General features: G+C 41.2%; 1 protein-coding gene across 6 annotated transcripts in view; it reads left to right on the top strand.

The window, feature by feature from the left end:
* Positions 1 to 15,302, top strand: part of TFRC (transferrin receptor) — a 76,040-nt gene that overhangs the window by 39,646 nt on the left and 21,092 nt on the right. For 2 of the 6 annotated variants that reach the window (XM_045036319.1, XM_019839232.3), the window contains exons 2-4: positions 2,973 to 2,992; positions 13,852 to 13,910; positions 14,482 to 14,692. In XM_045036319.1, the coding sequence (XP_044892254.1) occupies positions 13,875 to 13,910; positions 14,482 to 14,692 (247 nt within the window). In that variant the 5' untranslated portion in view covers positions 2,973 to 2,992; positions 13,852 to 13,874. 6 annotated transcript variants of the gene reach the window in all.

Below are 15,302 nucleotides of genomic sequence, written 5' to 3'. Positions count from 1 at the left end.
TCTGTAGAATCCTAGTTTTTACACCTAGAAAACAGGGATAATGTTAATTGTTATTTCTAAGGATCATTATGAGGATCACATGAACTAATCCTAATACTGTAAAAGGATTAGAGTTGTTCCCAGCGCCCAGCAGATGCTCAGTAAATCCTAGCAGCGATTGTTCTGTTATCATTCGGTGCTGATGGCGAGGACACTCCCCGATGCAAGCAGGCTACGCTCCTTTCCATCATGAGCTGACTAGACTGGTGATATACTGGGACAGACAGTCTTGTACAGTGTATCAGACTGCAACAATGTATGGACATCACATTATCCATGGAAATGAGAGAAATGTGGGCTACTCGTATGATCAGCAAGTACATGGCAAAACTAGATTTTCAACTCAGGTCTCTCTGCTCCAGTGGCCAATCTGTTCCCATTAAACCCTGTTGAAAGGTCAGCATGAGTTGACTGTGCAGTGATTGGTAAGGTAGTGAATGGGGTGGCAGACAGATGGCCTTTGTAAAGGCGGTAGCCTCTAGGACAGAGGAACGTGACGCTGTTCCACCTAGACTGGTCAAACCACGCTTCCAGGAGTGACCAGTGGGTGGGGGAGATGTGGAATTGTGTCCTGTGTTAGCCCTTGGAAGGGATTAGGATATTTAATCTGGAGAAGAGAAGACAGCTGTGGACATGAGAGCACTCTTCAAGCAATAGAAAATGGAGAAAGTAGAGGGAGCGACAATTCAGTTTAATACAAGTAAAAGCTTTCTAACCATCTGAACTATCCAAAGCTCTCTGCTTTGGGAAGTGACAGATTTGCTCTCATTGGAAAGGTTAAGGAGAAGCTGGGTAATCACTTGATGGTATGAAGCAGAGGGATTTTGTTCAATTAATTCAATATACATTTATCAAACGTCTGTTATAGGCCAGGGATGGTACAGGAGTTAAAGTTCCCGCCAAACTCGAAGCTCTATTTTGCCCAGATGAAACTAAATAGAACCTCATATCTTGCTCAAAACTCCAGCCGAGGGGCGCCTGGGTGGCGCAGTCGGTTAAGCGTCCGACTTCAGCCAGGTCACGATCTCGCGGTCCGTGAGTCCGAGCCCCGCGTCAGGCTCTGGGCTGATGGCTCGGAGCCTGGAGCCTGTTTCCGATTCTGTGTCTCCCTCTCTCTCTGCCCCTCCCCCGTTCATGCTCTGTCTCTCTCTGTCCCCCCAAAAAAAAACATTGAAAAAAAAACTCCAGCCGAGAACACTGGCAAATGGGCATAAATATCCTTATAATCAATTTAGAAATTAATCATTCTGAATTCTTAATTCTTATTAATTCTTCTTTCCTTGCCCTGAGTAACTTTTGCCACTTGCTCTAAAATAGGAGCAAACTTTTCCATAGTAACCTGGCTATTGCTCTTACTCTATGTTCTCCTGTGTAAGCTTCCTTTTAGTACAGGGGAAACAAAAAATGATTTAGTCAGCAGAATTAGGACAGGAAACTGAAGGTTCCCAAGTACATTTTTAAAGAAAAAAAATGAAAAATAAAATGGAAAATAGTACCAGCCTCAAATATGTGAGCTGACAATCTACCTCCATTCTCTGGAATGCATCCTGTTCCAATGTGCAGAGCTCCACATTTTTATTTTATGACTCTGGTCCTAAAGTGATTGCCCTAGGCTTAGGATTCCAAGGTAAAGAAAATGGATACAGTTTGTCGAATAGGAGATGTGGTCGGGGCTGAATGTGGGTTAGGGTGGCTTCTGTGGGGGTTGCTATGAACACCTACTGTGCGATAGGCAGAGCTCTGCTGTGATTGGCCAAAGTGCGTGCCAGGATTTGAAAGCATTTGAAAATAGTTTATGGGTGTTTTCTAACTCATAAAACCTCAATCAATATTTGCAGAAGTGTGGAGTGGTAGAAAGTTGAAACAGTGGGCAAAGTAACAGGGAAAAACCTTGGGAGTTGAAATTTAACTTTGAGCAAGTCATTTGTCCTGTTCACTAACAAGACTTGTGCTCTGAGACAGGAGATGGCCTCCGAGTGTGGTTTTCAAACATAGGTCCCAGCCCATTGAGATATCAATTTAATGGATTGAAATCAACATTTCAAAGATTAAACGGAAAGCTCCATAGTGTTTTGTACATAGCAAAGGTATTATTTCATGAAACTCTTATTTCTTGTGAACACACACACATAAACACACATACACACACAAACATATACACACACATGTATACGGAGTTGTGAAATAAAATTTTACCAAAAGTTTTAGCATCGAGTGCCATCAAAAATATTTGATCCTGGGGTGCCTGGGTGGCTCAGTCAGTTGGGTGTCTGCCTTAATTTCGGCTCAAGTCATGATCCCAGGGTCGTGGGATGGACCCCACACTGAGCTCTGCACGGAGCATGGAGCCTGCTTAAGATTCTCTGTCTCTTTCCCTCTGCCCCTCTCCCCCACTTTCTCTCTCTCTCTCAAATAAAGTAAATAAGTAAATAAATTGAATCTAAAAAAACTAAAAAATTTTTTGACCCTAAGAGACCCCATTTAGCATTTGGACCATAGACACGACACCAGATGGAACAAATGGTTTTGGATCCTCTGTTAGTGAGTTGGCATATTAATGTGTTTTTTAAAATTGTGATAAAATATACATAACATAAACAGATTAATTAATTAATTAATTTTTGAGAAAGAGTGAGTGGGGGAGGGCAGAGACAGAGCCAGGCACAGGATCCAAAGCAGGCTCTGCGCTGATAGCAGCGAGCCTGATGCGGGCTTGAGCTCACAAGCTGTGAGATCGTGATCTGAGCCAAAGTCCAACACTCAACTGACTGAGCCACCCAGGTTCCCCCAAAAAGATTAATGTTTTTAAATGTAAGAAACAAAGTACTAAAACGAAGAACCTCCCACCTCCAATTTGCATCCTCTTGTACCTTTGGGTTTATGATGCCTTTCCCCCTCCTCTACTCACCTTTTTTTTTTTTTTTTCTTCCTAGGTTCCTGGTCTATAACTAAGGTAAGAGGTGTACATTTTGACTTTGATCTTATGGGACAAGAAGCCAAAGTTCCCTCTTGCTGCATCTGTGCCTGAGTTAGAGAGGAGAATGTGTCTACATGTAATTGTACATTTCTGTTAAAAATAGGTTATTAAAAACAGTTAAACAGAAAGATTAACTAGAATCTACATAGGCATATCATTTGGAGCAGGATTTAGAGAACTACAGGTATGTCCTAGTGGGCACATCAAAGCCTTATGTATCTTTTCAGATCTGGACATTTCGCTGTCATAGACCCCAGCTTGCTTTTATTTTTGCTTGTATTTAACATTTGCATCCTTGTTATTTGTCTTTTAAGTATAAATTCTGTTTCCCCATTTGTCTTCTGTGTCCCTGTCTTTTCAGAGGTATAGATTTGTCATATCTGCTTATGAGTCTTTGCCTGATGCACAACACTACTACAGTAAATGTTAATAATAATGGCAATTAATTACCTTTTCTTCTCAGCCATTACCAATGAGTCTTTTTTTTTCTGTAATCAGGATATTGAAAGCCGTTAAAGACAACTTTCCTTTTCTTAAGTAATAGTTGCTTAGAACTTTCCCATTTCCAGGCTTTTCCCCACTCTGGCCACATTTACTCAAGTGGCTTGGGCTCTGAACTAGCTGCACATTATATCTGTATAACCGTGTGGTTTAAGGAACTTTCCTACTTTTTAATTCACTGGCGAAGGAAATAAAAGGGTGTTATCTCCATGTGGCCAATGGGGAAACTGATACATGGGGCCATTAAACCCATGTTTCTACACCACAATCGGTAACAGCTCTGAGACCAGTTGCTGACTTCTAGGCTGGGATGCCTTTTCACTATGTCAGTGGCTTTTCTGGCTTGTTTTTTTCCTGCAATTTCTCCTTCACCAAATAGCAAGACTTCTGCTTTCATCTCCAGGTGAAGAAAAAAGGGAGAGGGAGAGAATTTTATAGCTGATGACTCCTGTACCCTTTTCTCCACCAGTAATTCCCCTGATGTAGCTGTCAGGTATTTCTGTAGACTAGGGTCTTTTAACATTGGCATGCCACAGGCTCCTTGTCACTTCAGAATCTTTGCGCAAATCATTCTCCTAGGCTGAAGGCCTCATTTCTTCTTCTTCATTGACTTAAAATCCTACACTAGTCTGCAGACATCTTCCATGTTACTTTTCTGCCTGACTCTGCTCCATCCCACCCAGGCTGACTCCACCAACGCTGACCAAAGTCTATTATGTGCCAGTTTACTGTGTGTTTTTAGGAGCTTGCGCCTGCCGTATCTCATTTAAACACACAGAAAATCTGCAAGGCAGGTATTTTAATCCCATTTTCAGTAAGCATTACTAAGAGAGATGAATTTTGTCTGAATGACCCATCTGTATGGCAGGGCAAACATTTAATTACCTAACACCTGCTCTTCTTATAGTCCTGTGAAATATCCTCTTCCCATTTGAAGCCCCAGGCCCGTCTCCCATTCCTTAGCTCAGCATGGCATATAAGCCGCAATTGTCCAGGATGGAGGAAAAAATTTTCCTTTCCCCAAACTGCAAGAATTTCAGTTCTAAGGTCTCTTACGTCTGAAGAAGATTGGACCTTGAATAATAGCCATTTCAGTTAGGCCAGATAGTTTAAATAAAGATGATGAAAAGCTGATGTCATTGCAAGCATCCAATTTATTGGGTCTCCAGAAGTGGGAGCTAATGTAGTGTAATAATGGCAACTGCAATGACAACAATGAAAATCAGATTAAAAAAAATAAGATGTTGGACCATTTGTATGGAATACCAAACAAAGCAAACTTGCCTCTCAGTGGGTATAGATTCTGCAACAAAGCAAGACAAATTTATATTCATCTACTTGAAATTGCAGAGGAGGGAGAGCCTGCAAAGCTTCTAGGGAGAAAGGGGTAGTAAAGGGAATTTAATTCCATAGTGTCCATTGTTGCTAATAAAAGATATGAAATTAAAAATATAATTGACATACTGTTTAAAGTGGTGTCCTCTTGGTTGTTTCATTTTGGTGACTGTAAATTTTTTCAGGTTACCTTTAAAAAAATTTTGTTTTCATTATGATAAGTGTACTCTTTAATTCCCATTCCCTACTTCTCCCATCCCCCTTCTGACTCCCCTTTGGTCACCATTAGTTTGTTCTCTGTAGTTAAGAGTCTGTTTCTTGGTTTGTCTTTTTTTTTCTTTTCTCATTCATTTTATTTCTTAAATTCCACATATGAGGGAGGTCAGATGGTATTTGTCTGTCTTTCTTTGACTTATTTTGCTTAGCATTATTATCTCTAGCTCTATCCATGTCATTGCAAATAGCAAGATTTTATTATTTTTTATGGCCAAATAATATTCCATTTTATCTGTACACCACGTCTTCTTTATCCATTCATCTATGGATGGACGCTTGGACTCCTTGCATAGTTTGGCTATATAAAATAGAGGTGCACGTATCCCTTTGATTTTGTGTGTGTGTGTGTGTGTGTGTGTGTGTGTGTGTGTGTGTGTCTTTTTGGTAACCACCAGCAGTGCTATTACTGGCCCCAGGGTAGTTCTATTTTTAAATTTTGAGGAAACTCCATACTGTTTTCCACAGTTGCTGTACCAGTGAATGTAAAATTTTTAATTTGGATTTTCGTAGGTTCCTCCTAACCTTGGTCTCCTTAGCCCGTTTGTCCATGTGGCTGTAAGATTTTCACCTCGATTCTAGTCATGTTTGTTAAGATCCCACAGGGCAAGGAAAGGGAGAAGGGACTCAGCCGGCCCATTGTCGGAATTTCAAGGCGGCCCCTCCACAGCTAATTCCTATCCATCCCATTCCTCGATTTCACTTTTTCCTGCGTAGACCCTCTAAGATGCAGCTATGTTTCTGCTTATAAGATTTAAAAATATTCCTCCCTGGGGCGAGATTTTAAAGAACGGGGGGGCAAAGGGAAGGGGGCGGTGCGCAAACCTCGTGGTACTTCCTGAAATTTAGCGCAGAATTGGGGGAAGAGCCGGAGCCCAAGCCAGGAAACGGATTTGCATTTTAAAGGATTGTTCATTGTCCCTCAGGGCTCGGACCTGGAAAGCGCTTTATCTATGACCCTTTTATGGCCCTGCCCGTTTTCTTGCTTTGTACCTGTTTGTAAACTTGTCCAATCTTCTTGCCTGGACCGACTAAAGGCGGGGAGCGGGTGTGATTGTTGGAAAGAGTTTAAAAAGTGACAAGAATCCTATTTTATTTGTTATGCATTGCACAACCTTATAATAACAATAATGGCAGTGAACATTAAAGTTCATCTACAATTATGCCCTCCTAATAAATCACTTGTTTCTGCTTTCCTTTTCATTCCCTCATGCATTAAACATCATACAAAGCACTGTGCCCGTCTTGGTCCACGTGCATTTTTTACACATCCTAAATACAAACTTGCATTCTGCTTTTAATTCTTTTTCCTTTTTGCATATCCTAAGCACTTCTGAGGCTGCAAAATATATACTCACAATATGTCTTTATTGGCTACCTAATATTCCAACTAGGGCATACACTTTAAGGAATTATTTCAGTGTTAAGTATCCAAGATGTAAAAGTAAACGCCAACACCATCACCCTTTGTACTGCAAGGCCTGGAGGTCGGTCAAGGTTAGACGGAGGGCTCCGGGTATCAAGGCTGCGGCCCGGGACGCGGCGGAAGGCGGCGAGGAGGAAGCCAGTGCGGGTTCCACGGCTCCTCCCGGCACCTGCAGGCTTGGCGCCTTTTCCCTCCGACCACGCCCCAACCCGCTCCTCCCCGCCCCTCCGCGCACACTAGTCGAGCGCCCTTGTCCCAGTGCGTGCTCACGGCTCGCCCAAGGCAGTCCATTTCCAGGGCACCTCTGGGGTGTACGTGAGGCAGGAAGTGACGCAAAGCCTGGGGGGGTCGGAAGAGGGCGGGGCCAGGTTATAAACAGCCGGTTGGGGGCGTACATCCCCCACAGAGCCTCAGCTTCGGCCTGTAGCGGCTCGGGCGGTAGCGGCCGGAGGGGGAGACTGTGTGAGTGACGCGCCGATGCTAGAATCTCGCCGACCCTCCTGGCCTCCCCTCAGCCTGCTGGGCGGGTGCGAGCGGTCTCCGGTGCGGGCCCCCTTGGTGCTGTCCAGCTGCATTGGGGGACCGCAGGGGGCGCGGGGAGGCTTGCGGAGCCTTCGGGAGGAGAGGGCGGGATGGAGCGGGGGCCCGCGTGCGGGACTGGAAGGGGCCGCCGCGGCGCGGGGAGCGGGCTGCAGGTGCAGCGAGGTGGAGCCGCGGCGCGGAGAAGGGCTGCCCTTCTCTGCCTTTCTGCGCCCTTCTCGTCTCGCCGGGCGGCGAATGGTTTCTCCGTTAAGGCACTGAAGGCGGGATGAGGGGTACCCGGCTGTCGCTCTGCGCCCCGCCATTCTGCTTCCGGCCGTTCCTCAGGCCACCCCGATCCCTTGTCCTCACTAGCTCGTCCTTAAAAGATACAGGACCTCGTGGGACAGCCATAGGCCGCGGGCGCGGGAGTGCGAGCCACGCTGCCGCAGCGTAGACTGGCTCTGCTGGGAGCACGTGGCTACTCCGGGAAGTTTCCCCAAAGAACTGCTGTCGGGGTGCGCGGGTGACCTTGAGCTTGTAGCCCTACGCTCTCTCGGCGCCTACCCTGATCGTGGTCTCACTGCTCAAAGTGACAGAGCTGTCCTCCACTCGGTTACGAGTGTGCCCTGGGAATTTGATGTGAGCTTCTGTAAGCCGTGCGTTTGAACTCCGGCACAACCTGATCTTTCAGCGATGCCGTTGGCTTTGTGTGTGGGTTCTCAGTTTTCCCTAGGCAGAAGCTGTTTGAATGCCGCAGGTGCTGACTCGAAGAATATTCTGATTGCTCTCCTTGTTATAAGATGGGAGATTCAGAAATAAGACTTCTACTTTGTGAAAGCTATGGTCTAGAGGCCAAGTGAAAGCTGTTTAGATTAGAATTGGCTTTCCCTTTCAGGAAATTAGCAGTATGGTTAAAGGGCTTGCTATATTGACAAATGTCTTAGACGCCCATTGTGTTACTTTCTAGTGGATAGCTTTCTAATGTAGTGGGTAGGGTGAGTAAGAAAATATTTTGTGACTTGACTTTTTTCGGTTAACGTTTTTTCCTCTGTTTGTAGCGACCTTGGGTAAAGCAGGGAACTTAATTGTTTCTGCTTTCTCCCTTTTTTGGGGGGTGGGGTGAGAGGATTGAAGTAGGAAGTAGTTGTCCTCTTACAAAAGTACATGGATATCTGATATCTTTATTCCAGGCTTAGATAGGAGTTGGAATACTAGATGCTGATTCAGTTGCCTCTGAGCTAGGGAGTTTGACCTTACTGACAAAGACGTTTAAGGTGATTTCCAGAAGTTGTTGTCTACTGCAAAATTCAAGTTTAGTCTATTTAAAGTACTTCTTGGCTCTTCTTTTTTCTGTTTTGGATTATCATAAATTTAGTATACTTCACAAGATCTAGAACTTAAAACGTTTTGTCATCAATATGAAATATTTTCCAAAAATCGACTTACAGCATAGCACCTTTTAACTTTTCTTTGATAGAATATGGAATGTTTTTGTGAAGTAATGGTTGTGAACTTAGCCTGTACTGAAGATTGTTGGGTAGAGACAACAACTCCGCTAACCCTGCCCTAGGTTGTGGCAGTTATTTGCCTCTGATAACGTACTTAACTATAGGGGAGCAAGGTGCCCGGCGAAACTTGAATCAGACAACAACAAAAGCTAGTTAAAAATGATCCTCTGAGGCCTTTTGGAACCCTTCTCTGGATGTGCCATTTGTCTGCTGTCTCAGATGAGCACTGTACAGGTAGACTGAATTGGACAATCTTTTTACAGAAAGCTGAATAGAAATGAAGATTCTCCTTGTTTTCCTCCATGGGGTTTCATTTTAGACCCTTAAAGCTAGGAAAGAGCTTGACCATCCTGGGTAGACACAATTATATGTGTCTTGGGGGCCCTGAAGAAGTTTTGTAGGTTCATGTCATCTTTTCATTTCTCCTGCAAATGCATAGGGAAACAATTTGCAAAACAGGTATCCATAACCAATTGCTTAAGATCTTGGAGCTCCACCAGGTAACCTTTTAAGTTTTTCTACCTTTTTTTTTAATTTGTTTGTTTACTTATTTTGAGAGAGAGAGCAGGGGAGGGGCAGAGAGAGAGGGAGAGAGAATTCCATGCTGTCATCACAGAGCCCAATGCAGGACTCGAACTCATGAACCATAAGATCAGGACCTGAACCAAAACTGAGTTGGATGCTTAACCGACTGAGCCACCCAGGTGCCCGTGAAGTTTTTCTACTTAAAAAAAAATTTTTTTTAGTGTTTATTTTTGAGAGAGACAGAGACAGAATGCAAGTGGGTTACGGCAGAGAGAGAGGGAGACACAGAATCCGAAGCAGGCTCCAGGCTCCATGCTGTCAGCACAGGGCCCCATGCGGGGCTCGAACTCACGATCTGTGAGATCATGACCTGAGCTGAAGTCGGACGCTCAACCGACTGAGCCACGCAGGCGCCCCTGAAGTTTTTCTCCTTTTTAAAATCTCCCTACTATCCATGCTTTGTCCTGTGATTCCAGAATAAACCAGAGTAGTGGCAGAGATGGGAGATGATTCCAGTTCCAAGTGCAGGGTTTTCATTGTATTCTTTTTTATGTAATTTCCAAATGATATGAGAAATGAACTTTACATACATTTAAATATGTCCCCATACTGTTAAGAAATAAAATATCTTTCTTTGTTAATTATTCTTTGTATATTCCCTATCAAGTATAGGGTAGCGAAATCAGAGAAGGCTTCATAAAGATGTTCCCTGAGCTGAGTCAAGAAGAAAGGAAGGATGAGTAGAACAAAGGAAGGATGTTAGTAGAGGCAGGGACTGAATTCTGTCTCATTTTGGAGATAGTAGAGGGCAGCATTTAGTAGGTAGTGAAGTTCTCTAGAACAGAGAGCCTTAAAAGCAAGTAGAGGAACTTTGTTTCATGTGTGCTGCAAGGACTTGAGGCTGTGACGCATTTTCCAAATGGAAGTAGGCTTGTCAATAATAAACAAGTGACTCATTCTTATTTCAGGTAAAATGCAGTAGCAGTTTTGGGTATGTTATACATAGATGACCATGTATTTTGGTGCAAAGATCCCCCCACCCTCAGCTGTATGTATTGTGTACAGATTCCTGGTCTTGAGACACCCCAAAGTAGCTTAAGACCTCAAGGTATTTACTGTATCAAAAAAAATTAAATAGAAATTAATGCCACGTTTGAAGAAAGTAGGAATAAGATGATATGAATTATAAAGAAGTTTAGAACTGAATTATAAAGAAGTTTAGGACTGTAGTCTAGCTTGTACCTTCGCCTGCCTCCTGTCTTCCATCCCATGGCTCAATTAAAAGACATTTCAGAAAGAAAAAAAAGACTCAGTTACTCCTTCCATTTCATGTTCAAAACATACACGGCTCTGTTTTGCTTACTTTAATTTTCATTATTAATGTGAGAAACTGAATACGTTTTCAAGTTATCATTGAGAGCACCAAAGATACACAAGGTGCTAATATGTACAAAAATCCAGTTGGTGCTTGGTTTGTCTCTTGTTATGGATTATCAGCAATGGTGGTGACATCGTGAAATAAGCTGTAATAAAAGATGTTTGGCTTTTAGATGCCCTCTTTTAACAGAACTAAGTAACTATAAACAGAACTGTTTATAGACAGTGATTATAACTGGTAGGAAAAGTTTCTCTGATGCTTCTAGAGTACATAAATTAGAGTGATTTCAGTTCAAAGAAAATTCAGTAAGGGGTTCGTTTCAATACACAGCTTTATCATGTATGAAGTCATTTTGAAAGAATGACTCAATTTTTTTGTATATAAAACTTAAGGAGTAACTTTTGTAGATATCCTAGAATTATCGTGTTATTCATAGATGCGGGGTTAAATTATGAAGTTAAAATGGGAATTGCCTAAGTCACAATTTTTTCCTCTGACTTGATTTCTTTTATGTTACAGTCTTCATTTTGTGTCTGGATATTGAAATAGAAATAACATACTGGTGTTCTCAGTAAAAACTGTACTTAGGTTTTAATTATACAAAATCATAATTACATGTTCTATTAATATCTGTTTATGCAGAATTGCAATCAACTCAATCTCATCATTTATTTAAATCCTTTATTTAGATCATTTATTTAAAAGTGTTGTCACTTTAATCTCAAAATTAATTTAAAACTGGAAACCTTGAGGAATGGCTGGTTCAGATCAGCATTAAACTTGTAAACTGGTTTTTCCTAGAAAAGGGTGATTAAAATTGGTTCAGGGTGGGGTCTTCTAGTTCTGGTTCTAGTGATTGGGTTTGTAGGGTTCTGGTGCAGTGATAATGGTAAACTTTTTGTACCAGATAGGGCAAGAGACTTTGCTTCTCAGAATATGATCTTGCTTCTTGGCTCTGGTCGTTAAAGCTTGGGGATTAAATTTTTGTTGTTGTTAATAGGTTTTGATAGGAGACTTTTCTAATGCCAGTTTATGTACCGTCTTTTATTTTATAGTCTGTGTATATCTCAGTTTGCTTTGTGACATGTGCATGTTAAACGCTCTGTTAAGTGTACTTGTAGTGTAGGAAAAGCCTTAAAATAGTATGAAATAAATGACCATTTTATATATCTCAACATAATATCGCTTTAAAGCATTTGGAGGCACTCAAATCAAATTAATTAGAAAATCTGGATTTCACTAAATACCAGTGCTTTCACTTAACATAGAACTCTGTTGGTTATAGAGGTTTTTCACCTTTAAAATGGGTGTTAAGTTGCCTGGCTGGCTCAGTTGGTAGAGCATGTGACTCTTGATCTCTGGGTTGTAAGTTCAAGCCCCATGTTGGGTGTAGAGATTATTTGAAAATAAAAAAATCTTTTAGCAGTGCCTGGGTGGCTCAGTCGGTTGAGCATCCAACTCTTGATTTCGGCTCAGGCCTTGATCCCAGGGTCGTGGGATTGAGCCCTGTGTCTCTGTGCTGAGTGTGGAGCCTGCTTGGGATTCTCTCGGTCTTCCCTCTGCACCTTCCCCTGTTTGGGATTCTCTCTCTCCCTCTCTTCCCTCTATCCCTCCCCCACTCTCTTTCTTTTCTCTTTCTCTCCAATAAAAAAATTTTTAAATCTTTAAAAAATAATAAAATGGCTGTCATTTATTTATTTTTAAATTTATTTTATTTATGGATAGTTGACATACAATATATAGTTTCAGGTGCACAACATAGTGATTCGAAGGTTAAGATTAATTTCTTACATTTCTGGAGATGAGAACAGAATTTTTATAACTCAGTAACCCATTGAACTTCAGTTTTTGGATTATCAGTTTTCAGCCTTGAACAAGACACTGAACATCTCAGATGGTTGGCTTCTTTGTGTGTAAAACAGCATGGTGTGTTTTTCTTTTGTCTATTCGTTTTGCATCAAAGTTCTATCAAATCATTTGTAAGAACTGTTCCTTTAATCAGAAGGATCATGTTTTCCCTCCTTTTATATTGAAGATGGTTTGTTACAGGTCTTTTTAGCATGACCAGTCTTGACTTAATTCTACTTTGGGTTTTTTTTTCCCCCCAGGTGCTAGTCTGTTGTATTTGTCCCTTTGACTACTAAATTCAGTTACTTAAATTTACCTACCATGGTAGGTAGAACCATGGTAGGAGAACTTGAAATAATAGTACAGTATATATCCATATTCATGTACCCTTTATTCTGATTCGTCAATTATTAACAGTTACCACATTTGCTTTACTTCTTATACACTTTTAAAAAAAATTTTTTTAACGTTTATTCATTTTTTAAGATACAGAGACAGAGCATGAGCAGGGGAGGGGAGGAGAGAGAAGGAGACACAGAATCCGAAGCAGCCTTCAGGCTCTGAGCTGTCAGCACAGAGCCCAATGTGGGGCTCGAACTCGCAAACTGTGAGATCATGACCTGAGCCGATGTCGGACATTTAACCGACTGAGCCACCCAGGCGCCCCAATTTCTTATACGCTTTTAAAGTAATTTATTAATTTATTTTTAGTCTATTTTGAGAGAGGAAGTGAGCAGGGGAGGGACAGAGAGAAAGAATCCCAAGCAGGCTTGCACCATGAGTGCAGAACCCAGTGTGGGGCTCAAACTCATGAAATCCAGAGTGGGATGTTTAACCGACTGAGCCACCTACGTGCCTCTAGGTGCCCCTCTTAGACCCCTTTTTTTTTTCAGACCCTTTTTTTTTAAACTAAACTATTTGAAAGTAAGTTATAAGTGTTAGGATACTTCATCTTTTCTTTTTTTTTTTTTTTTTTTAAGTTTTCCAATTTTTTTTTTTTTTAGTAATCTCTACACCCAACATATGGCTTGAACTCATGACCCTGAGATCAAGAGTTACATGCTCTTCCAGTGGAGCCAGCCAGGTGCCCCAATACTAAATTCTTAAATTCTTCAGCATTAATCTCCTAAGAACAAGGGCATTCTTTTCCAAAAATAGAATAAATCATCACACTCTCCAAATCTAATATAATCAAATCGAATATATCACACTCTCCAGATCTAATCTGATACAATACTGTTATCCACTATGTAGTCTGTATTCGGATTTCTTATTTTTCCCAATAATATCCTTTGTAGTTGTTCTCACCTCCACCCCACCTCAACTCAGGATCTAATCAAGGTTTATATTAAATTTAGTTTTCCTATGAACTAAATGTCTTTATTAAAGACCCTTTCTGGGAATGTGATAATATATTTAAAAGTAAACTTGATATATAATAATTTAGCGTGGTAATGAAAACCTCTTATAACTGGTACAATGGTATCTATTTTGTATTAAATTTCTGTTTTAATACTAGGTTCTTTTGTGTGGCAGCTCAGAATGATGGATCAAGCCAGATCAGCATTCTCTACCTTGGTAAGATATTTTAAGTTTTATTATTCCTTGTCACCAGTTTGTGAGAATATGAAATATAGAAGAATGGCTCTCACCCAATAAGCATGAAGTAATATTCAAAGCTGTCATAAAGTATTTTTTTATGTTGAAGTGGTGGCTTGGCGATGTAACTCCTCGCACAAAGGGTATCTTCAGTCTTGTGTGGAGTTAACTATGGGAAATCTTGTAAGAACATACAGGGTATTTCAAGTATGGTAGGAGGGGGACAGCCACATTGATAAGATGAACAAAGAAAGCTGATCAAAATGTATACCTATGTTAGTAGACATATGTAACAGAAACCCTGAATGAAAAGGCTGAATGAGATGCAAAAGGCCAGTGTGTGATCTAGCCCCCATCTACCATTGACAGAACTAGGTATCAGGAAGAATGTTGCTTTGAAAGAGGAACTTCTTTTTCCTTAAGAATATATAGCAAGTCATAGTAATGGTCCACTACTAAGTATAGTACCTAACCAAACTTTTGGTAAATGTTCCTCTTCCTTTTCTTCTCTTTCATGATGCTTTCTTTCTCTCTTTTCTTCAAATCTCAGTTTGGTGGAGAACCATTGTCCTATACCCGGTTTAGTCTGGCTCGGCAAGTAGATGGTGACAACAGTCATGTGGAGATGAAACTAGCTGCAGATGAAGAAGAAAATGTTGACAATAACATGAGGGATAATGGTGCCAGTGTCACAAAACCAAAAAGGTTTAATGGATTTATCTGCTATGGGACTATCGCTATAATCCTCTTTTTCTTGATTGGTAAGAGTGGCTATTCAAAACTTAAATGTTCCTTGGGAGTGACTCCAGGAAATCTGTTAATTCAGCCAAGCAAACATTTATTTTGTGCCTTTTTATGTGCCATTATGCTAGGCACTAGGAATACAACAACAATGACTAAGATTCTATGCCTGCCTTTGAGTGTGGCCTGGTGGAAGAAGAGAGACACATGAATCATTTCATTGTAATGTGCAAATGTTATACTAGAAATACACACAGGATATCTGTAGCATAGAAGCTTGGCCTAAGGATTTAAAGAAGGCTTCTGGGAAGAAAAGTTACCTATATTTTAAAAAGGTAACTATTTAGGGGCACCTCGCTGGCTCAGTCAGTAGAGCATGTGACTCTTGATCTTGGGGCCAAGAGTTCAAGCCCCAGGTTGGGTATAGAGATTACTTAAATAAATAAATAAACTTAAACACAATTAAAAGGCAAGTATTTAAAGTTACTATAAAGTTGACTCTTGAACAACATGGACTTGAACTGTGTGGGTCCACTTATATGCAGATTTTTAAAAATACGTATGTATATATTTAATTTATTTTGAGAGAGAGCGAGAGTGACTGGGGGGGCAGGGCAGAGAGAGGAGAGA

The sequence above is a fragment of the Felis catus genome, chromosome C2, assembly GCF_018350175.1.
Source record: "Felis catus isolate Fca126 chromosome C2, F.catus_Fca126_mat1.0, whole genome shotgun sequence".
Lineage (NCBI taxonomy): Eukaryota > Metazoa > Chordata > Mammalia > Carnivora > Felidae > Felis > Felis catus.
Note: the sequence above shows the minus strand (reverse complement) of the source record. Positions and strands in the feature narration are given on the sequence as shown.